The 22,640-nt window shown below is 42.8% G+C and overlaps 1 protein-coding gene across 1 annotated transcript in view; it reads left to right on the top strand.

Moving 5' to 3' along the window:
- The window catches only part of eif3hb (eukaryotic translation initiation factor 3, subunit H, b), a 188,930-nt gene that overhangs the window by 134,791 nt on the left and 31,499 nt on the right, over nt 1-22,640 (top strand). The window contains exons 3-5 of the mRNA XM_060942964.1: nt 4,858-5,025; nt 13,265-13,364; nt 16,868-17,017. Of these exons, the coding sequence (XP_060798947.1) occupies nt 4,858-5,025; nt 13,265-13,364; nt 16,868-17,017 (418 nt within the window). The remainder of the gene's footprint in view (nt 1-4,857; nt 5,026-13,264; nt 13,365-16,867; nt 17,018-22,640) is intronic.

Raw genomic sequence — 22,640 nt, 5'->3', positions numbered from 1 at the left:
TTTTTTTGTATTTTCTACATTGTAGAACAATACCGAAGACATCAAAACTATGGACTTGTGTGTTAAACAAAAATATATTTCGTATTTTAGATTCTTCAAAGTACCCAGCGTTTACCTTGATGACGTTTTGCACACTATTAGCTAGGGCTGTGCGATATGGGGAAAAAATGAATATCCCGATACATTTTCTCCATTTCACGATATACGATATGTATCTCGATATATTTAAATCTCCTCTAAAGGACCCCATGAAATCTAACTTTTACTCTTTATTGTTTTCACTACAATCCCTGCAGATTAAATAACATTCTTGGTTAACTTTACAGGTGGTTTTCAACAACACATTTTAAATTTTCATGTTCGTGATTAATCACAATTGAATTGAAATAAGACTATTTTTATTCAACAAAGATGTGGCACAAACTGCAAAAACAAAGGGGCAATACAATACAGAGCTGCTCAGAGCTCAAATCAATAAAGTGCAAGCTCAACACTGAGAAAGACATTTAGCCTAAATAAGAAAAAGTGCTCATTCATTAAATTATTTAAAAAAATAGATCTCCAAGCTATTAACCTGACTACTGAGAACCACTGGAACATTCACAATAGAGAGAGAGATTGAGGGAGAGAAGAGAGAGATCTGCAAAACATCATTTTTCTCTTTGCACACTTTTGAACTGAATGTTTTCTGGCTCTGCCTCTCAGATGTGTAGAATTCCGGCTGCTGCCTTTCGTGATGACAGGGTTTTTTTGCACACTTTACAAGCTGGCATTTGCTGTTCCACGTCCTCCTCGCGATATCCAAAAAAATGCCAGATGACTGACCCCTTACTAGTTCTTTTAGGAACCAATTCGTCCGCTTCCATTTTTAATTTGTCGCTGAAATTGACAGAGCTTACACGGTAGCCTACGCAAAATCAGCGATTGCACGAACTGAGTCAGCGCTGTAAACCGGAACCAGGAAATCTTCCCGCCGGCAGTGTTGCCAGATACTGCTGACGTTTTCCAGCCCAAAATATGTTCAAAACGCACTTAAAACCACCCAATCTGGCAACACAACCGAAACTAGAAAATCTTCCCGGAAGTTCCTTTCAGCACCGAGATGTTGCCCGGGATTGGTTGGCGAGTGCGTGACGTTATTGTTTTCTTTACCCTTAGGCAGCCTCTCACATTACTGCCTGAGGGACAGGGAGAAAACCACCGGGAAAGGTTTTAAACAAACGCAACAAACACGAAACGAACGCAAGTCGGAAGATGACCATAAAATACTCTATAGTTACGATATAATAATTTTATGTATCGCGCACAGAATTTTCAGCAATATATCGAGTATATTCGATATATCGCACAGCCCTACTATTAGCATTATCTTAACCAGCTTCATGAGGGAGTCACCTGGAATGCTTTTTAATGAACAGGTGCCTCGTCAAAAGTTAATTAGTGCAATTTCTTGCCTTCTTATTGAGTTTGAGATCAAACAGTAAATAATACAGTAAATAGCCCGATTCCACAACTGGCGCAATCCATATTATGTCAAGAACCGCTCAACTAGGTAAAGAGAAACGACGTCATTACTTTAAGACATGAAACGTCTTTTAATAAAGAAAAAAAAACCATTGAATTTGAAGATGTGTCCAAACTTTTGACTGGTGAAATTTACTATTCTATGTAATTCTGAAAACAGTAGGCTTTCCTGAGAAATGTTTCTTTGAAATATTTTGCTTTTGGGTGTATTTCAAGCGGAAGTAAAGTCATAGCATTTTAAAATCTGTTTCCGAAAAGTGAGAAGTTGTATTTAAAGATGTTTTTGACAGCTGGTGTCTGACCACTGAACTGATCAGGCTTATGTCCGTTTCAGCATTGGGCACAGCTTTCCAACAACTTGACGTTCACGGAGTGCAGAAATCACATTTAACTAGCAAGACGGACGTTAGACATTTTTAGACAGACTGACATTTGTCACTGACTTTGATAAATTGGATCTTTACCCAGTGTGAGCTTTGCAGGAGAACAGCCTTAACAAAATCTCATCTCATCTCATTATCTCTAGCCGCTTTATCCTTCTACAGGGTCGCAGGCAAGCTGGAGCCTATCCCAGCTGACTACGGGCGAAAGGCGGGGTACACCCTGGACAAGTCGCCAGGTCATCACAGGGCTGACACATAGACACAGACAACCATTCACACTCACATTCACACCTACGGTCAATTTAGAGTCACCAGTTAACCTAACCTGCATGTCTTTGGACTGTGGGGGAAACCGGAGCACCCGGAGGAAACCCACGCGGACACGGGGAGAACATGCAAACTCCACACAGAAAGGCCCTCGCCGGCCCCGGGGCTCGAACCCAGGACCTTCTTGCTGTGAGGCGACAGCGCTAACCACTACACCACCGTGCCGCCCCGCCTTAACAAAATGATGAAACCAATTTCATATTGTAGTTGGGAAATATAATAAATGATAAAGCATATTGGGCAGAAAAACCCACTTTTGGCCACAACTTCTGACTGGTTTTCTCAGTCCACTTGTTTATCATATTTAACTACATTTGAACATACATTTTAACTAACTTGATGCCAATGCCAGAATATTTATACATCATAAGACCAGCAAATAAAAACAAAACTTTTTTTTTTTCCTTCAGTTGACTGTATATACATTAATTTTTCATACCAAGGCCTCAGGTTTTGTGTAAACAGAATGTGGATATTGATTGGCCACGGCTGCGTATGATACATATTCACCCTGGATGATGATTAAAATATACAGCTATAATATACAGTGAATAGCTGTGAAATAAGAGGCATGCATTTTAGTTTTATTTATAACCCCGATTCCAAAAAAGTTGGGACAAAGTACAAATTGTAAATAAAAACGGAATCCAATAATTTACAAATCTCAAAAACTGATATTGTATTCACAATAGAACATAGACAACATATCAAATGTTGAAAGTGAGACATTTTGAAATTTCATGCCAAATATTGGTTCATTTGAAATTTCATGACAGCAACACATCTCAAAAAAGTTGGGACAGGGGCAATAAGAGGCTGAAAAGTTAAGGTACAAAAAAGGAACAGCTGGAGGACCAAATTGCAGCTTATTAGGTCAATTGGCAATAGGTCATTAACATGACTGGGTATAAAAAGAGCATCTTGGAGTGGCAGCGGCTCTCAGAAGTAAAGATGGGAAGAGGATCACCAATCCCCCTAATTCTGCGCTGACAAATAGTGGAGCAATATCAGAAAGGAGTTCGACAGTGTAAAATTGCAAAGAGTTTGAACATATCATCATCTACAGTGCATAATATCATCAAAAGATTCAGAGAATCTGGAAGAATCTCTGTGCGTAAGGGTCAAGGCCAGAAAACCATACTGGGTGCCCGTGATCTTCGGGCCCTTAGGCGGCACTGCATCACATACAGGCATGCTTCTGTATTGGAAATCACAAAATGGGCTCAGGAATATTTCCAGAGAACATTATCTGTGAACACAATTCACCGTGCCATCCACCGTTGCCAGCTAAAACTCTATAGTTCAAAGAAGAAGCCGTATCTAAACATGATCCAGAAGCGCAGACGTCTTCTCTGGGCCAAGGCTCATTTAAAATGGACTGTGGCAAAGTGGAAAACTGTTCTGTGGTCAGACGAATCAAAATGTGAAGTTCTTTATGGAAATCAGGGACGCCGTGTCATTCGGATTAAGAGGAGAAGGACGACCCAAGTTGTTATCAATGCTCAGTTCAGAAGCCTGCATCTCTGATGGTATGGGGTTGCATTAGTGCCTGTGGCATGGGCAGCTTACACATCTGGAAAGACACCATCAATGCTGAAAGGTATATCCAGGTTCTAGAGCAACATATGCTCCCATCCAGACGACGTCTCTTTCAGGGAAGACCTTGCATTTTCCAACATGACAATGCCAAACCACATACTGCATCAATTACAGCATCATGGCTGCGTAGAAGAAGGGTCCGGGTACTGAACTGGCCAGGCTGCAGTCCAGATCTTTCACACATAGAAAACATTTGGCGCATCACAAAACGGAAGATACGACAAAAAAGACCTAAGACAGTTGAGCAACTAGAATCCTACATTAGACAAGAATGGGTTAACATTCCTATCCCTAAACTTGAGCAACTTGTCTCCTCAGTCCCCAGACGTTTACAGACTGTTGTAAAGAGAAAAGGGGATGTCTCACAGTGGTAAACATGGCCTTGTCCCAACTTTTTTGAGATGTGTTGTTGTCATGAAATTTAAAATCACCTAATTTTTCTCTTTAAATGATACATTTTCTCAGTTTAAACATTTGATATGTCATCTATGTTCTATTCTGAATAAAATATGGAATTTTGAAACTTCCACATCATTGCATTCCTTTTTAATTGCAATTTGTACTTTGTCCCAACTTTTTTGGAATCGGGGTTGTATTTGTTTATTTATTGAGCCATTTCAGTGTGGTTAGTAAAGATTTTGATTTAGAAGTTTTGGATCTGTTTTGGTCGTCATGTGTAGGTGTTAATTAGTACATTGAATATTTATTCAGTACTAGATATAAATAGTAAACAAAAGGAATAAAAAGTAAGGAACCATGTAGTGCATGTCCGCAGCGTGCAGCAGAGCTGTTGGAGGTTTAGCCAGCGTGGTTTTGATTTTATTCAGTTTATGTAGCAAAGTCAGTAATAATTCATATCTGATATTGACTTATTGGCTTAAAATTTAGATTCAGACTCAACAGTGAGTGGTGTTTTTGTTGCAGTCAAAAAGCCAGCAATTGTTGGTCATGACTAAAGTACAGTTAGTTATGCAGCCTGAGAACATTTCACAAAACATGTGTCTGTCTCTCTTCTGCCTCACAGTTCAGTATCAGATGGAGATGATGAGAAGTCTTCGTCACGTCAACATCGACCATCTGCACGTGGGTTGGTACCAGTCCACATTCTTCGGCTCTTTCATGAGCCGAGCCCTGCTGGACTCTCAGTTCAGCTACCAGCACGCCATCGAGGAGTCTGTGGTGCTAATCTATGGTACAGTTTTCCTCTCCTTCCATCTGTCAGTCTCTTTCATAATGTGCTTTGCCAGGGCTAATGAGAATTGCCCAGCTCTGGGTTTGGTCTTGTGTTTCTCACTCTTCCATTGCTAATGTTCTCTCATGGCCTTTGCCCATTTCTCATCGTCTTTGCTCTGTTGTCTGCGCACCAGCTGGACAGAAGAAGCCCTGCGTACCCTCTGCTGTTACTTCTATTATTTGGTGTTGTGTGTCTCTCTCTCCTCTCCTTTCCTCTCCTCTCTCTGTCATCTTTTTTCTGTCTGTCCGTGTGTGACCTTTCTCTGTCTCCCTCTTTTAGGTGTGTCTTTTTTATGTTTCTCTCTCTCTCTGGTATGGCTTCTTTTGGTTCTCTCTCTCTCTCTCTCTCTCTGTCTCTCTCTCTGTCTCTCTCTCTCTCGCTCTCTCTCTCTCTCTCTCTCAGTTATGGCTTCTTTTGTTTCTCTCTCTCTCTGGTATGGCTTCTTTTGGTTCTCTCTCTCTGGTATGGCTTCTTTTGGTTCTCTCTCTCTCTCTGGTATGGCTTCTTTTGGTTCTCTCTCTCTCTCTCTCTCTGGTATGGCTTCTTTTGGTTCTCTCTCTCTCTCTGGTATGGCTTCTTTTGGTTCTCTCTCTCTCTCTCTCTCTCTCTCTCTCTCTCTGGTATGGCTTCTTTTGGTTCTCTCTCTCTCTCTCTCTCTCAGGTATGGCTTCTTTTGGTTCTCTCTCTCTCTCTCTCTCTCTCTCTCTCTCTCTCAGGTACGGCTTCTTTTGGTTTTCTCTCTCTTGCTCTCTCTCTGGTATGGCTTCTTTTGGTTTTCTCTCTCTCTCTCAGGTATGGCTTCGTTTGGTTTTCTCTCTCTCTCTCTCTCTCTCTCTCAGGTATGGCTTCGTTTGGTTTTCTCTCTCTCTCTCTCTCTCAGGTATGGCTTCGTTTGGTTTTCTCTCTCTCTCTCTCTCTCTCAGGTATGGCTTCGTTTGGTTTTCTCTCTCTTGCTCTCTCTCTCAGGTATGGCTTTGTTTGGTTTTCTCTCTCGCTCTCTCTCAGGTATGGCTTCTTTTGGTTTTCTCTCTCTTGCTCTCTCTCAGGTATGGCTTCTTTTGGTTCTCTCTCTCTCTCTCTCTCTCTCTCTCTGGTATGGCTTCTTTTGGTTTTCTCTCTCTCTCTCAGGTATGGCTTCGTTTGGTTTTCTCTCTCTCTCTCTCTCTCTCAGGTATGGCTTCGTTTGGTTTTCTCTCTCTCTCTCTCTCTCAGGTATGGCTTCGTTTGGTTTTCTCTCTCTTGCTCTCTCTCTCAGGTATGGCTTTGTTTGGTTTTCTCTCTCGCTCTCTCTCAGGTATGGCTTCTTTTGGTTCTCTCTCTCTTGCTCTCTCTCTGGTATGGCTTCTTTTGGTTTTCTCTCTCTCTCTCTCTCTCTCTCTCTCTCAGGTATGGCTTCGTTTGGTTCTCTCTCTCTCTCTCAGGTATGGCTTCGTTTGGTTCTCTCTCTCTCTCTCTCTCAGGTATGGCTTTGTTTGGTTTTCTCTCTCTCTCTCTCTCTCTCTCTCTCTCAGGTATGGCTTTGTTTGGTTTTCTCTCTCGCTCTCTCTCTGGTATGGCTTCTTTTGGTTTTCTCTCTCTCTCTCAGGTATGGCTTCGTTTGGTTTTCTCTCTCTCTCTCAGGTATGGCTTCGTTTGGTTTTCTCTCTCTCTCTCTCTCTCTCTCTCTCAGGTATGGCTTCGTTTGGTTTTCTCTCTCTCTCTCTCTCTCTCAGGTATGGCTTTGTTTGGTTTTCTCTCTCGCTCTCTCTCAGGTATGGCTTCTTTTGGTTCGCTCTCTCTCAGGTATGGCTTCTTTTGGTTCTCTCTCTCTTGCTCTCTCTCTGGTATGGCTTCTTTTGGTTTTCTCTCTCTCTCTCTCTCTCAGGTATGGCTTCGTTTGGTTCTCTCTCTCTCTCTCTCTCTCTCTCTCTCTCTCTCTCAGGTATGGCTTCGTTTGGTTCTCTCTCTCTCTCTCTCTCTCTCTCTCTCAGGTATGGCTTCTTTTGGTTTTCGTTCTCTCCCAAAATTAAATTCAGTGTCTCCAATTTAGTAAGATTTATTGCCATGACCATATGCATTTACAGTATTGTCAAAGCATCATCAGGGAGAAAAGTATACCTTTAGAGTCTCTCTCCCTCCCCCTTTTAAACATTTTCTGTTTTGCACTCATGCATTTTAACCTTTTTCCCCCCTCTCTTTAGCCCCTCTCTTTCTGTCTGTCTGTCTCCCTCTCTCCCTGTCTCCCTCTCTCTCTGCCCCTGACCCCCCCCTTGGATAAACAGTAGCTCAGTGTGTGTAGCTGGCCAGCAGAGGCTCTGTCTAGACAGGGTTTCCTCCTCTGTATTTGTTTTGCCTGCTATCGGAGTGCTGATGTGTACCTTCAGGAATGCTGGAAGGCTTGGCGCACTGGACGACCCCCCTCCCCTTCCCTGCTCCACCGTTCCCCTTCGAGTACGAGCATTTCCAGTATATAGCCCTCTGCACCATGTGGCTGTGTGCTGATGGCTGGGGAGGGGGCAGATGGGGGCAGCCATGCGTGGAGCTGCATTTATGACAGACCGACATGCACACTCCCTCTCACTCAGCTGAGCTCCCGGTGCACTCCAGACTCTCTGATTACAGCTGTGATTGAGCGGGTGAGATGCAGGGGGGTGGACCGACGACACATACACACAAAACCCTGAGTGTTCTCAGCACCCTCCTCCCTCCTGGTCCACTTGCTGTCAGTAAGTTTCCTCAGTCACTCCCTTCACGCCAGATGTGGCTCCCTATCAGGACGCAGGCCTGCAGTGCAAATCTACATCAGACACCTCGCAGCTGCCAGAACCTGCTCCACATGCTTTGTGTAGACAATAAGGCCTTTCAGAGCAGCCGTGGGTGCCGTGACTGAGGTGCGCGCTGGCGTGATTCTGTGAGAAGCAGAGTTGCTCGTTATACAGCATGCTTTTAAGCTACTTTCATTCCACCTCTCCAACATCTGGTTATAAAACACACCAGTCTTTTTCACTGAGGATTTGTTGATGAATTTGGTCAGGTCTGTGAGATGTTTCTTATTAGCCCAGGCAAATGATTTCCAGTCTTGAAGCAGTGGAAATGAAATTTGAGGTTTAATTTTGAATATGCATAAATATCAGGAGGCTAAAATTGAATTTTCCAGGTCAGATTGGGTAACGTTTAATGACGGGTTTCATAAATTTATTCAGATAGCGAGGATGGTAGTCCACACTTGGCTCACGCTTTAATACAATCCCATTAAGTTTAACAGGATAGCACATTATATTAGATTGCGTAAGAAATATATCTGATGTACCTTTCCTCAGCGTTGTATCAGGCCTTGCCTTTGTCTAAATCTCTCTTAAAGTGCTGATGACACGTTTTTGACATCTTTGGCGATGTTTTATAACATAAAAAGTAATTCCTGATGATCCATATATTAATTCATGAAGGCGCCTATTTTACAAGTTATGATAAAAAACGCGGCTATTTGGGCAAATTTGACGGGGCTGCAGCACCCAGGAGACGGAGGAGGAGGAGGAGCTATATGACGTCAGCGAAAGAACCTTCCTCCTAACTTACCAGTTTGTTGTTGATGCGACAGGTGTTCAGTTTATCATTATTAGTATTTTTATTAGACATTTTTATATATATAGTTATTATGCCTTCATGTTGTGTTGCCTGCTTTTGCTCCAAAACCCACAAGGATGGGGTAAGTTTATTCAAGTTTCCCAGAGATCCCGAGCTGCATGTGAAGTGGGTGAAGCAAGTCAGGCGCACTCGTGACAAGTGGGAGCCCTCACCAACATCCGTCCTGTGCTCTGAACACTTCGATTTGGATTGTTTTGACACCCTTCCCAGCTTAAAAGAATCTCTTGGGTGTTCAGTTCAGCACAAGCGTGTGTTACTACCATCAGCAGTGCCTACACAGTGTTGCGAGATTGGGAGGATTCCAGCCCAGTTGGGAGGTTTCAAGTGCATTTTGGTGGGTTTTAAACATATTTTGGGCTGGAAAACGTCAGCAGTATCTGTTGCCAGATACTGCTGAAGTTTTCCAGCCCAAAATATGTTCAAAACCCACCAAAATGCACTTGAAACTGCCCAACTGGGCGGGAAACCTCCCAATCAGGCAACACTGCCAGTATTCCGGAGGGGGTCTACTAGTAGCTATGCCGGATCCAAAGACAGTCCTCCTGTCAGAACATGTGTTGTGAAACGACATAAGGTAAAGGTACGTAGAGCTATAGATTCTACATGATAATCATAAATGTAATCATAAAGTGGGCGTGATATCAGTCATGTATTTGCTTGTGAAAGGTTGCGGCTTTCATGTAACTGCCGCCTAGCAACGAGAGGCAAAGGGTAAAGAGGGTAGGCTATCATAGATTCTATTCGGAAGAGATCAACACAATTCTAGACTCCCAGAAGAGGAAGAGCTAGCACTAGAGAGTTCACCGGCGTTTTCATGCGCCATTTCCATTGAGTAGAACCAGAGTAGAACAGCCAGTGAACCGCAGCGTGTTCTCCCGCTGACGTCACAACATGGCCGCGAGCCACGGACCCAGTTTTCTTGCGCTGTGCAATTAAAAGTTGGATATTTGCGTAACAACAGCTTCTTTTCACGTAATTATAACAGAAATCTAACATGTTTGCCATGTTGTATAGTTTATTTAAGAAATTGCATAGAGTCATGTTCGTGTCATCAGCACTTTCAAACAGTAAAATGGCAGCCTTGTGTAAATCTCAAACATTTCCCCTTCATAACTAGCACTTTGCTTGGGAACCTATTCACTTTTCCTCTTATCATATTGACTTTAAATTATACATAACTGGGAGGGTTATGTAGGGACAGGGTGTGTCCGTGTTACTGGGCTGTAATTGGCAGTTTGATTGATGCATTTCGGGTGACTTGTCTCTGCTGTGTCTGAAGGTCTGCTTGCTCTGTTTCACCCCCCCATCAGTAATAGAAGCCTGGACACGGATTAGATCTGCCCTCTGAGCTTCCCCCATCTCCAGTCAACTCGGCTTTCTCACTTTGTTTGGTCTGTGTACCATTTCATTTACAGCTGTTGATTTTTGTCGAGGGCGAGCATCAATTCTGCAGGGTCAAGGTCATGTGAACATTAAAGTTCTAACAGCTTGGACTCGGATGGTGACTCCACACTATACGTATAAAGCATTCTGCGTTTGTGAATGTAGAGGAACAGCCATCGGGTTTCGCTGAGCGGAAGTGAATGGACCCCTATCAAAGAGCTTGATGAATTTCCTGTTTGGTTTCGGAAGGTGATGGAGTTTAAAACGCCATTTCGAATGAAATGAACAGCTCAACTAAAAACCAATTCAGTTAATGTTAACTTCTTCATGTGTATTGAAAGGGTTTAGTGCAGGAAAAAATTTCACTGGTATGTGACACGATCAACACATGCATGCAGGGTAGCACAGGGAGTCTGATCCTGACAAATAATCCACGATCATGGCAGCGCATTTTATTCGGATCACCCATCCACCTGCTGTTTGATGCAGCTCTGTAATCAGCCGATCCCCTGACAGCAGCACAGTGCATAAACTCATGCAGATACAAATCAAGAGCTTCAGTTCATGTTCACTTCAAACATCAGAACGGGAAAAATTGTGATCTCTGAGACTTTGACTGTGGCATGGGTGTTGGACTGGTTTGAGTATTTCAGAAACTGCTGATCTCCTGGGGTTTTCACACACAACAGCCTCTAGAGTTTACACAGAATGGGGTGAAAAGCATCGAGTGAGCGACAGTTCTGCAGATGGAAACGTCTTGTTGATAAAGAAAGGTCAGAGGAAAATGGCCAGATTGGTTCGAGCTGCCAGGAAGGATACAGCAACTCTTTACAACCGTGGTGAGCAGAAAAGCATCTCGGCATGCAACAGAAGAGCACATTGGCTTCCACTCCTGCAGCCAAGAACAGGAATTTTAGAATCAAGAACAAGTTCCTATTAAAGTGTCCTCTGTGTGTGTGTTTTTTTTTTTTTTTGTAACGTTTTCACCTTATTATAAATCTTTTTATTTGCATTTAAACAAAGCTATACTACATCCTTTGCTATGCTGTGGCATTTTCCCTCAGTCAGCTCACTGTGCAGTTTCCCCTGCTTTTGGTGTTTAAGTTGTAAATATGATTGTTTATTTTCAGCTTCATTTCTGAACTCTGTCTGTGGAGTGCCTGCTTTAGTTAAGTTTTTATTTATTTATTTATTATACCACACCCGTCTCTTGTGTAATGCGTAATGCGCTCCTTTTTTTTTTTTTTGCCTTTGCTACCATCATTGTTGAATACAACCTTTGTTTTTCACTCTCCCGAAATAGAAACTCACTGAGAAGTCAGACAATTGAGTTGCCAGGATGCAGGTAGAGAAGGATAGAATTATGCTACATTTTTACAGATTCTTTTGTTGGCTGTCAAAACGTCCAGGTGACTGGCATGTTCGAGCGAGGCTCAGTGGAAAACTAATAAAGCCTTTCTGACACCAGATGTCTGCCTCCTGACAGTCGAATTAATGCACTATGACTAGTTTCTAAATTTCCTCCTTTCACGTGTTCGTATCAGTCAGCACATTGAAGGCCTCATAACCCAGAGAAGAAATTTTGTCCAGTAGTGCCTCTGTACGGAAGCCGAGAGGCCCTTCATATAATCTTTTTTTTTATTCACCTTGTTATCCCGAGATAACGACATAATTAATTCAGGATCTCGAGAAAACAACACAACTAATTCGAGATCTTGAGAAAACAAAACAATTATTCCGTGATCTCGAGAAAACAAAACAATTATTTCATGATCTCAGCTGGATCACTGTATCTCCGTCGGTAGAGACGAAGCCGGGCCAGTCTTCTGCGGAGGTGCCGCGGACTAATTTTGAAATTATCCCTTATTAAAAGACTTAATGCAATCTCTCCCTGTGTCAACCCCTGATCAAAATATTGCCTTATTAGGTGATCGATTATTCCAGACATTCTAATGACCAAAGTTGCGTCTATACAGAATGAGAAATAGCCCCAAAGTCAGCATATCACAAGTCTCTTGGCGCACCTGAATGAACCATTTCTCAGCTGTTTACTCGAGATCATGAAATAATTTTTTCTTGAGATCATGGAATAATTGTTTTGTTTTCTCGAGATCTCGAAATAACGGTTTTGTTTTCTCGAGATCTCGAATTAGTTGTGTTGTTTTCTCGAGATCCTGAATTAATTATGTCGTTATCTCGGGATAACGGTTTTGTTTTCTTGAGATCTCGAATTAGTTGTGTTTTCTCGAGATCCTGAATTAATTGTCGTTATCTCGGGATAACAGTTTTGTTTTCTCGAGATCTCGAATTAGTTGTGTTGTTTTCTCGAGATCCTGAATTAATTATGTCGTTATCTCGGGATAACGGTTTTGTTTTCTCGAGATCTCGAATTAGTTGTGTTGTTTTCTCGAGATCCTGAATTAATTATGTTGTTATCTCGGGATAACGGTTTTGTTTTCTCGAGATCTCGAATTAGTTGTGTTTTCTCAAGACCTTGAATTAATTATGTCGTTATCTCGGGATAACGGTTTTGTTTTCTCGAGATCTCGAATTAGTTGTGTTGTTTTCTCGAGATCCTGAATTAATTGTCGTTATCTCGGGATAACGGTTTTGTTTTCTCGAGATCTCGAATTAGTTGTGTTGTTTTCTCGAGATCCTGAATTAATTATGTTGTTATCTCGGGATAACGGTTTTGTTTTCTCGAGATCTCGAATTAGTTGTGTTTTCTCAAGACCTTGAATTAATTATGTCGTTATCTCGGGATAACGGTTTTGTTTTCTCGAGATCTCGAATTAGTTGTGTTGTTTTCTCGAGATCCTGAATTAATTGTCGTTATCTCGGGATAACGGTTTTGTTTTCTCGAGATCTCGAATTAGTTGTGTTGTTTTCTCGAGATCCTGAATTAATTATGTCGTTATCTCGGGATAACAAGGTGAATTAAAAAAAAAAAGGATTATATGAAGGGCCTCTCTCTGCTTCCGTACCTCTGACATAATCTCGAGTGTTTGTTTTATTGTTTTGAATTTTCAGTGCTCAGGCTGATGGTTTGTCCTGGGGGAAAAAAAAATTAGTTAGTTGCATCTGCTGTGGAAAAGAATGATGCCTTGTTGGGAAAATTGGGAGAGTGTGGTAAAGAACACCCTTGCATCAGTGCATTTTCATCTTATTTGCCTCTTTTCTCTCTCCATAGATCCTATTAAGACAGCTCAGGGCTCCCTGTCCCTCAAGGCCTACAGGCTGACCCCTAAACTCATGGAGATTTGCAAAGAGAAAGACTTCTCCGCAGAAGGGTATGATGCATGCATCTGCACTCACACGGACACGACAAACAGCTGTCCTCAATCATAGTTATATGCAACGTACACACACACAAAGCTTATCAGTTCCATATCCCCTGCTATTTTCTCTCATTTGCTCATATTGTTATTCTGATTTAAATCACGTTGGGCTTTCAGGCTCTTGTGTCGTCGTCTCTCTTCCCCCGATTAGCGAGGAGAGCCACCAGCACATTTTTTCATCAGGAGCGTGTCAGCTTTAATACGGAGTGCTCTTGATAATGGACAGATGAGCGCTAGTGTGAAAACATCACAGCACGAGTACGAATGTCCTCCTTATGTAGCCGCGAGACCACCGCACTGAGAGCGTGAACTGAATCCGTGATCAGATGAGAAGGAGAAAGTGAAAAAGACTCATGCTTCACTGTTAAGAGATTTCCATAATTACCGTATTGGCCCGAATATAAGACGACCCTGAATGTAAGACGACCCCCCCCTTTTCCAAGTTCATCTTTGGGGAAAAAGTTTTTTGAAGACCAAATGTTCATTCATACAAAGCGTATTTATTTCAAAATTCTGTTTAAAATTAGAGGCTTTTGTTTTTCACATTTAAATAGAGGTCATTTCAGTCTCATTTCCGTGAACACTTTTCATAGAAGTAAAAAAAGAGGCTAAACTGTAGGCTACTAGACAAGTCAAATTAAAACATTTAAATTGCATTAATTCAACAAATTTGTCAGGTTTAGATTGAAAGTTCATAAACTTCAGAATGTCAATGCATTAACTTCCCATAGCCTACGGGTATATGGAATAAATTTGCAGAACAGTGCAAATGCTTTAAACAATGCATTAAACAATACATTAAGGTTTACAATAATAAACAACTGAAACAATGGAAAGGGTAGTTTGCTAAATTACAGCTACTCAGCACAGAGATCCTCAGCCTCACTTTGCTCACTCTCACTGTCCTCACTTTCACTTTCGTTTTTGGCGGCATTTTGTCTAGTCCGCGAATTTAAGACGACCCCCCTTTTTAAGAGCTATTTTTTACAACAAAAACACCGTCTTATATTTGAGCCAATACGGTATTACACATTCACTTGGAGCATTTTATTAGGAACACCATACCGAGTAGGGCGTCCATGTGCTCTCCGAACAACCGCAGTTCTTTGTAGCACGGATTCTGGTCCAAGTTGCGTCACGTGATTTTCAAGTGCGCTTTCATTCTGCGAATTTCCCGTTGTACCACATCCCAAAGGTGTTCTGTTGGATTCAGATCTGGCGACTGAGAAAGCCACTGAAAAGCACTGAACTCCTTGTCATGTTCATGAAGCCAGTTTGAAGTGCCCTTTTTTTTTGCGCTTTGGGACATGGCGCTTTATCACGCTGGAAGTAGCCATTAGAAGATGGTAAATTGTGGTGATGAAGGGATGAACACGATCGAGAACAATACTCCAAACAGGCTGTGGCATTCAAGAGATGATCGATTGGTGTTAACAGACCAAAAGTGTGCCAGGAAAACATTCCCCACACCATTACACCACCTCCGCCAGCCAGGATTGTTGTGTCCGTGGACTCTTGTTGTTGGCACCAATTTCAACACTCTTCAGACCAGGCTACGTCTTTCCAGTCTTCAGCTGTACAGTTTTGGTGAGCCTGTACACAGTGCAGCTTCAGCTTTCTGTTCTCAGCTGACAAAAGTGGAGCCTGACTTGGTCTTCGACTGTTGTAGCCCATTTGCCTCAACTTGGTCTGACGTGTTGTGTATAGACCCCTTTCACTGACGTCACCCGAAACCGGAAGTAAACAGACCCTGCGCCATTTTGGAAGACCAACAAACTCGTGATTAGGGGGAAATAACGGCAACGGTATGTGAACCCACGAGAATAAAGTGGAGTGGCAAACGACTTAAACAAACAAATCTGAGCTGTTTTATTTATGATTTATTGGCCCAACAGTAGACTTGAAAGAAACCTGTGTGAGACTTGGCAAAAAACTGTGGATATAATGGATAAGTCTGTGCATGATCTGCGGACACTTTGAGGTAAGCAAACGCAAGAAATTCAGATTTAAAACATGCTAAAGTGGCCCCAAGTTGATAACTGTATGAGGAGCAAGCCTCCCAGACTTCTACAATTTAATAATAATAATAATTTAGGATGGTTTGGGGCTTGCTCGCTGCTGCCAAGTTGGTTGTTGAGTAGCCTGACTGTTTTTTTTTTTCTTGCGTGTGGTATCATTGTTGACGCGAGGTTGTTTTTTGAACATGCCAATGCGGACACGATTTCCCCTGATGAGTTATGACTTCAGACGCGATGCGTGTGTGGAGGTGTGGAGTCCGCGTGATATGTGCGTAAGATAGGCTTCTCATGTGTTTGGAGATCCGCGCTCTGAGACAAGCACACCCCACCCCCCAAGGGAAAAAAGGGACACCCCCCCCCCCCCCCCCCCCCCCCGAAAATTGGTGTCAGGTCCTCCTTATGTTTCCATTCTCCCTTGCCCCGAGTCTTATCATATGGGTCAAACCCATCAAGCACAGCCAGTTTCTCCACATACCGTGCCCTTTCTGCAGCTGGTAATGTACTCACATAACCCGAATTATCATCCATCGTGTCACTTTACTCTCGCTCGTACTTTGTTTTATATTGTGAGTGCATGTACTTGGTCTTCCAATATGGCGCTTAACAAAATCTCGCGGCGCGGTGACGTCATGTGAAAGGGGTCTATTCTGAGATGCTTTTCTGCTCATCACAATTGTACAGAGTGGTTATCTGAGTTACTGTCGTGTTTGTCAGCTCAAACCAATCTGGCCATTCTCCCTTGTCCTTTCATCAACAAGGTCTTTCAACTACCACTCACTGGATGTGTTTTTTTTTTTTTTTTTTTTTTCTTTCTTTATTGCGCCATTCTGAGTAACCTTGAGTCTGTAGTGCATGAAAATCTCAGGAGATCAGCAGTTGTAGGAATACTCAAACCAGCCTGTCTGGCACCAGCAGTCATGCCACAGTCAAAATTGCTGAGATCACATTTTTTTCCCTGATCTGATGGTCGATGTGAACGTTAGCCAGAACTGTTGGCACTGCTGCTACACTACTGGCTGAGTAGATAATTGCATGAATGTGTAGGCGTACAGGTGTTCCTAATAGTATGCATTGAGTATTTCAGGCCAATGTTGACCGTTTTTGGCAATATTGCGAAACAAAAGAAATCCAAAGGTATACTCAAATTCATATTTCTGTGACTGCTTCCAACAAGACAGCGTTGCAACAACGACTCGATCAATTTTTAGCGGCTTTTATACCCTCGTCCCCCCCCCCCCCCCCCCAACACACACCAATACATTAGTTCTAAAAATAATTTACTGTATAAATTCTGCAGATCTGCTTAGCTAGAACGGATAGAAGATGGTCCACAGTGACATTTGAGCAAATGTGGAAATCGTTAAGCGCTGTGTTACAATGACGAGCGTTAGAGTGGTGTAACAGCTTGCCAATGAGAAATGGTGTGTCCTCCCACAGATTGAAGAAGGCCAGTGTGGGCTATGAGAACATGTTTGAGGAAGTTCCTATCGTCATCAAGAACTCTCACCTCATCAACGTGCTGCTGTGGGAGCTGGAGGACAAGTCGACTGCCGTAGAAAAGCACGAGCTGCTCAGCCTCTCCAGCAGGTTAGACACCGACACACACAACATGCACTAGCAGCTAATTTCATTTTTACTCATGCTGACGTCTCATCTCATCTCATTATCTCTAGCCGCTTTATCCTGTTCTACAGGGTCGCAGGCAAGCTGGAGCCTATCCCAGCTGACTACGGGCGAAAGGCGGGGTACACCCTGGACAAGTCGCCAGGTCATCACAGGGCTGACACATAGACACAGACAAACATTCACACTCACATTCACACCTACGGTCAATTTAGAGTCACCAGTTAACCTAACCTGCATGTCTTTGGACTGTGGGGGAAACCGGAGCACCCGGAGGAAACCCACGCGGACACGGGGAGAACATGCAAACTCCGCACAGAAAGGCCCTCGCCGGCCACGGGGCTCAAACCCAGACCTTCTTGCTGTGAGGCGACAGCGCTAACCACTACACCACCGTGCCACCCTTTTTACTCATGCATGTGTGAAAATTGTATTAAATTGAGGTGAGTTTTTGGTTTTGGTCCAGTTTTGGCTTTTCAGCGAGTATGAAGGCAAGCAGAAAGAATGTAGTATTACACTGATGCGGTGAAGTCCATCACTGGAGATCGAAGCCACGTCAGGCAGATGCATTTTGGGTCAGTTGCTAGGAATTAATGGCATCGACAAGAACACCAACAAGAAACTCAAGATGACGAGAGGTCAAACAAGCACCTGATTTCAAGGAGAAAGTATAAGATGTACAACAGAGTTCTGAAAAAGCATGTGCTGAGGACGATAACTTCTTATTGTTACAACCCTATTTATTCCTTTCTTTAAAACCATAAGTAGTTGACATTGGGCTTGTGTCATTTGGAAGCAAGGGTCATAACACACGTCAGTGAGACCAAGCACCAGATTTGTTATTTTGATGCAAAATTTATTTGGGGGAGAAAAAGAAAAGAAGCTTGCTGCTGGAGAATTCACCTTGGGGTGAATAACAGCAAAACAATAAACAAAAGTGCTGAGATTTTTAGTTTCCTTCCCTATTCCAAAGGGAAAAGAAAAATACAATATCTTTTTCTTGCTATCCAAACTCTCTTTTAACATGAGAAAAAGCATGACTCCCAGGCGAAAAGGCACTCGCCCATACAGTTATTAGGCAGCTACTGTATAAAGGGTGTAGATGGTGGATCTTTACCTAGTGCAACCAAATATGGCCAAAAGTATGTGGACACATGACCACTGAACATCCTGTTCCAAAAACATAGGCAGGAATATGGAGCTGGTCCCCTCTTTGCCACTGTAACACGCTCCACTTTTTTGCGAAGGCTTTCCACTAGATTTTGGACCATGGTGCCCGTTCAGCCACAAGAGGCTGGACACCTGATTTTTTTTTTTTTTTTTTGGTGTCAACTTGGTGTTCTAGTTCATCTCAAAGGTGTTCAGTGAGGTTGAAGTCAGGGCTCTGTGCAGGACACTCGAGTTATTCTGCACCAACCTAAGCAAATCATGTCTTCAAGGCCCTCATTTTGTCCACTGGGGCATAGTCATGAACAGGTTTGGGCCTCTTAGTTCCAGTGGAAGGAAATCTTTATTCTCCAGCGTACAAAGACATTCTAGACAATTGTCTCCAACTTTGTGGCAATGGTTTAGGAAAGACTCCTATCTAGGTGTTGTGGTCAAGTGTCCACAAACTTCTGGCCGTATAGTGTATGAAGTCTGTTTTCTATAGTAATATTTACAAATTAGCTGATGATGCTTACATCTGTCAAGCATAGGTGAGCTTCGAGCTGCCATAACCACATGGGGAGGCAGAGAGACAGAATCCAATGTCCAGGGATGTAACATTTATACAGTGCCTGAGTGATGAGTGAGTTTTCAGCAGAGACGATAGGATCAATTTATGGTCGTACATTCCCAGGTCCAGCAGCTCAGTTATGCTGGGTTTTGTCTCATCTGAGCTGGCAACTATTGCTTAGTTCAGGGTAGCAACCGCAGTCTGAAGTGCGTCTCATCAGCATAAGGAAAAGCAATATAAAGATATAACATCAACAAGAGAACTGCTATCGGAAAGCTATCAGATGCTGTAGTACTGAGCCTTGAGGGACACCAGTGTGAAACAGATATGGATCTTCTACATCTGATCCAAGCGTACATCCAGGCAAGAAGGAAAGCACTGCCATGTTGAGTCTGTATTGTGAAAACTGGTAATGATGGACAGCAGAACATTTGCTTAAGCCTTTGGAGAGATTCAGAAGGATGTTTGTTGTTATGTCAGTAACTCACTTTTATAGTTTACTACAAAACGGATTTTCAAGTTTATTTAGGGCATCTTTGCACTTGAAAGTTCGGACCGAGGCCAGAACCAAGGTTCGTGTTTTTGTTGCATTGTATACATATGATACATTTGGTTTCACGTTGCAATTTTGTGGGCACGCTAAATAACTTTGCATGACGTATCTACGTCCTGTCGTCATCACTTGCGTGGGCTGCATCTCCCTGCATTTGACATTGATTAGTTTTTAGACGCACATGTGCCTGACATCGGCGTGTTGTCAGTTCGGTGGGTCGCTTTTTCAGTTACCAACAGGTCAGAAGGCAAAGACTGGAAGCGATCCTGCAAGCCTTGGCCACTCTGTTTCTGCAGAGGCCAGTCAGGTGAGTGGTACTTGCTACTACAGTGACTGATGAGATAATAAGATAAATAAATATTTCCTTTCCTCCTCTCTCCATGTGCTACTGCGGCTCATTTTTACTTCTCTTCCGGTTCTTTTTCTTCTTCTGTAGTTTAATGGGTGACGATGACCATAGCTTGCCTCGACTTCCTGTAATTGGTCCGAAAGGCCGAAGCACCCAGAAAGCATTTTCACATTGCAAACGAAGGGAACCATGGTTCAGTTTGATCCAGACTGAGACCACCTCTTTTGGTTGGACCAAATTTTGCTCCTTTGGTCCGGACCGTAGTCTGAGGCACCTTTTGACACTTATTTTGGTTCGGACCAAACTGCAAAGTCTGAAGGTCTGGACCAAACGAGGGAGGTGTGAAAGCACCCTGAATAACATCATCTTATTGAAAACCTGGTACAACATGGCAGAAATATTTACAGCTATGCAAGCTCACATTGACGTTCTGATTAATTTATTTATTCCTTAAGGTGTGTAATAAATAAAAGCATTCAACACCTATTTTCTTTTCATATTTAAGGCGTGAAAAGTGTGTGTGTGGGGGGGAGGGGGGAGCAGTTATCAAGCAGCTTGCTGTGAGCTTTCAAATTAAGAGACAATAGGGTCAGGAAAACATATTCATCCAGGGGAGCGTAACAATTGAGACAGAGAAGAAACAGATGCAGGCTATTTACCAAAGTGTGTGTGTGTGTGGGGGGACTTTGTAATTATACAAAGGTCGATATCAGCTAACTTGAGCTAATGTGAGTAATACTCGGTGCCAGAATAAAACTCCCAGTTGTCCCATAATGTAGCTAGCTAGCCAGCGTAGCTATGAGGCAGAATGACCGGTAACATGGTCTGCTGCACTGCTACTTGTTGAAGATGGACTGTGTTTCGTGAAGTGTATTATTCAGGCAGTTGATTACCATTATAAATTAAATGAAATCTTCTTAATGAAGCACAGATTAAAAACTGCTGATGCAGTCAGTCAGTATTTGGTACTCAAAATGGCCATGTGACGTGAAATGCAGTGATGCATGAGAATGCGTCGTTTTGGCTCCTAGTCTCGACACCCCCTCGCTATTGTATTAGGAACACCCATCTACCTGCTGTTTGATGCACTTCTCTAATCAGCCGATCCCTTGACAGCAGCACAATCCATCAAGTCATGCAGATACAAATCAAGAGCTTCAGTTAATCTTCACTTTAAACATCTCATCTCATTATCTGTAGCCGCTTTATCCTTCTACAGGGTCGCAGGCAAGCTGGAGCCTATCCCAGCTGACTACGGGCGAAAGGCGGGGTACACCCTGGACAAGTCGCCAGGTCATCACAGGGCTGACACATAGACACAGACAACCATTCACACTCACATTCACACCTACGGTCAATTTAGAGTCACCAGTTAACCTAACCTGCATGTCTTTGGACTGTGGGGGAAACCGGAGCACCCGGAGGAAACCCATGCGGACACGGGGAGAACATGCAAACTCCACACAGAAAGGCCCTCGCCGGCCACAGGGCTTGAACCCGGACCTTCTTGCTGTGAGGCGACAGTGCTAACCACTACACCACCGTGCCGCCACTTTAAACATCAGAATGGGAAAAATTGTCATCTCTGTGGCATGGGTGTTGGTTTGAGCCAGATGGACTGCTTTGAGTATTTCAGAAACTGCTGATCTCCTGGGGTTTTCGCACACAACAGTCTCTAGCGTTTACACAGAGTGATGCGAAAAACATTGAGTGAGCGACTGTTCTGTGGGTGGAAACGCCTCGTTGATGAGAGAGGTCAGAGGGAAATGGCCAGATTGGTTCGAGCTGCCAGGAAGGATGTAGTAACTCTTTACAGCTGTGGTGAACAGAAAATGATCTCAGCATGTCGCAGCAGAAGGCCACATTGGGTTCCACTCTTGCAACCAAGAACAGGGATCTTAGAATCAAGAACAAGTTCCTATTAAAGTGGCCGGTGAGTGTATATCAGTTTCATGCATCATGCTTAAATACAGAAGCTGTTTTGTCATATCAGCTGACAAAGAAAATTGAAAGAAGGCAAAAGGTGTCGTGGATAAAAGGGTTTAAATTTTGAGTACCGTATGAGAACATGAAGTAACACAATGTTAGTATTCGGTTTCCTTTTCTGTCTGATTAAAAAAAAAGCCAATTAAACGGAAACGCATTTGAAGACTGATTGGTTTAAGAATGAAGGAATCTGTTTTGATAGATAAGTCTACTCTTCAATTTTCTCATTCAGCTTCTGTGTCAAGGAAGCATCCCAACAGACCTGCAGATTAATCGGTAAATCAGGTACTGCATATTGTTCAGTGGAATCATCAGCATGTGCTTTATTTTTTTCAATTTCGCACTGCGCTCATGGGAGGTTTTCAGATTTCAATTATTTAAATTTTATTAATTGTGTTCCGTGCCGCCATGGTTGAGTAGGTGAATTTTTATTTATTTATTTATTTATTTATTTATTTGGGAGCAAGAAATCGTCACTTTTGCGTTGCTTCCTTTTTTTCCGTTGTTGAAGGTCCAAGTGGGTCCGAAGGTTTCTCTCCCAGCAGAGTAGAAAGGGAGTTTTTATCTTTTTAATTCGTCTCTCTTAATTCAGTTCTGTCAAATGTTTTGTCTTGGGTGAAAGGCAGAACTCTGGTAGCTCTCGTTAGCATTTGAAAGAATACATTGCAAATTTCTTGCCCTTCTCTGAGGAAAGGTGTGATGAGCGGGGACACAGCTAAACACACACATGCACACACGTACACCGGCTCGACCAGGAGGGTCTTTAGTGTAATTGTCAGATGATTTGGGACAAATTCATTAAAGCAGATACACAGAACCTTTTTATTTTTAAATACATTTCTGAGTGGATAGTATCTCCATCCTTGACTCTTGTATGCTGCATAAATAAGAATAAAAATATATATATTTTATGCGTTAAAATCGACCGCAAAGTTGGCATTCGAGCTGCCCCGCTGAGCCAGCCAGCCCTGAGCGCGTGACG

Source organism: Neoarius graeffei, chromosome 16 (genome assembly GCF_027579695.1).
Source record: "Neoarius graeffei isolate fNeoGra1 chromosome 16, fNeoGra1.pri, whole genome shotgun sequence".
Lineage (NCBI taxonomy): Eukaryota > Metazoa > Chordata > Actinopteri > Siluriformes > Ariidae > Neoarius > Neoarius graeffei.
Note: the sequence above shows the minus strand (reverse complement) of the source record. Positions and strands in the feature narration are given on the sequence as shown.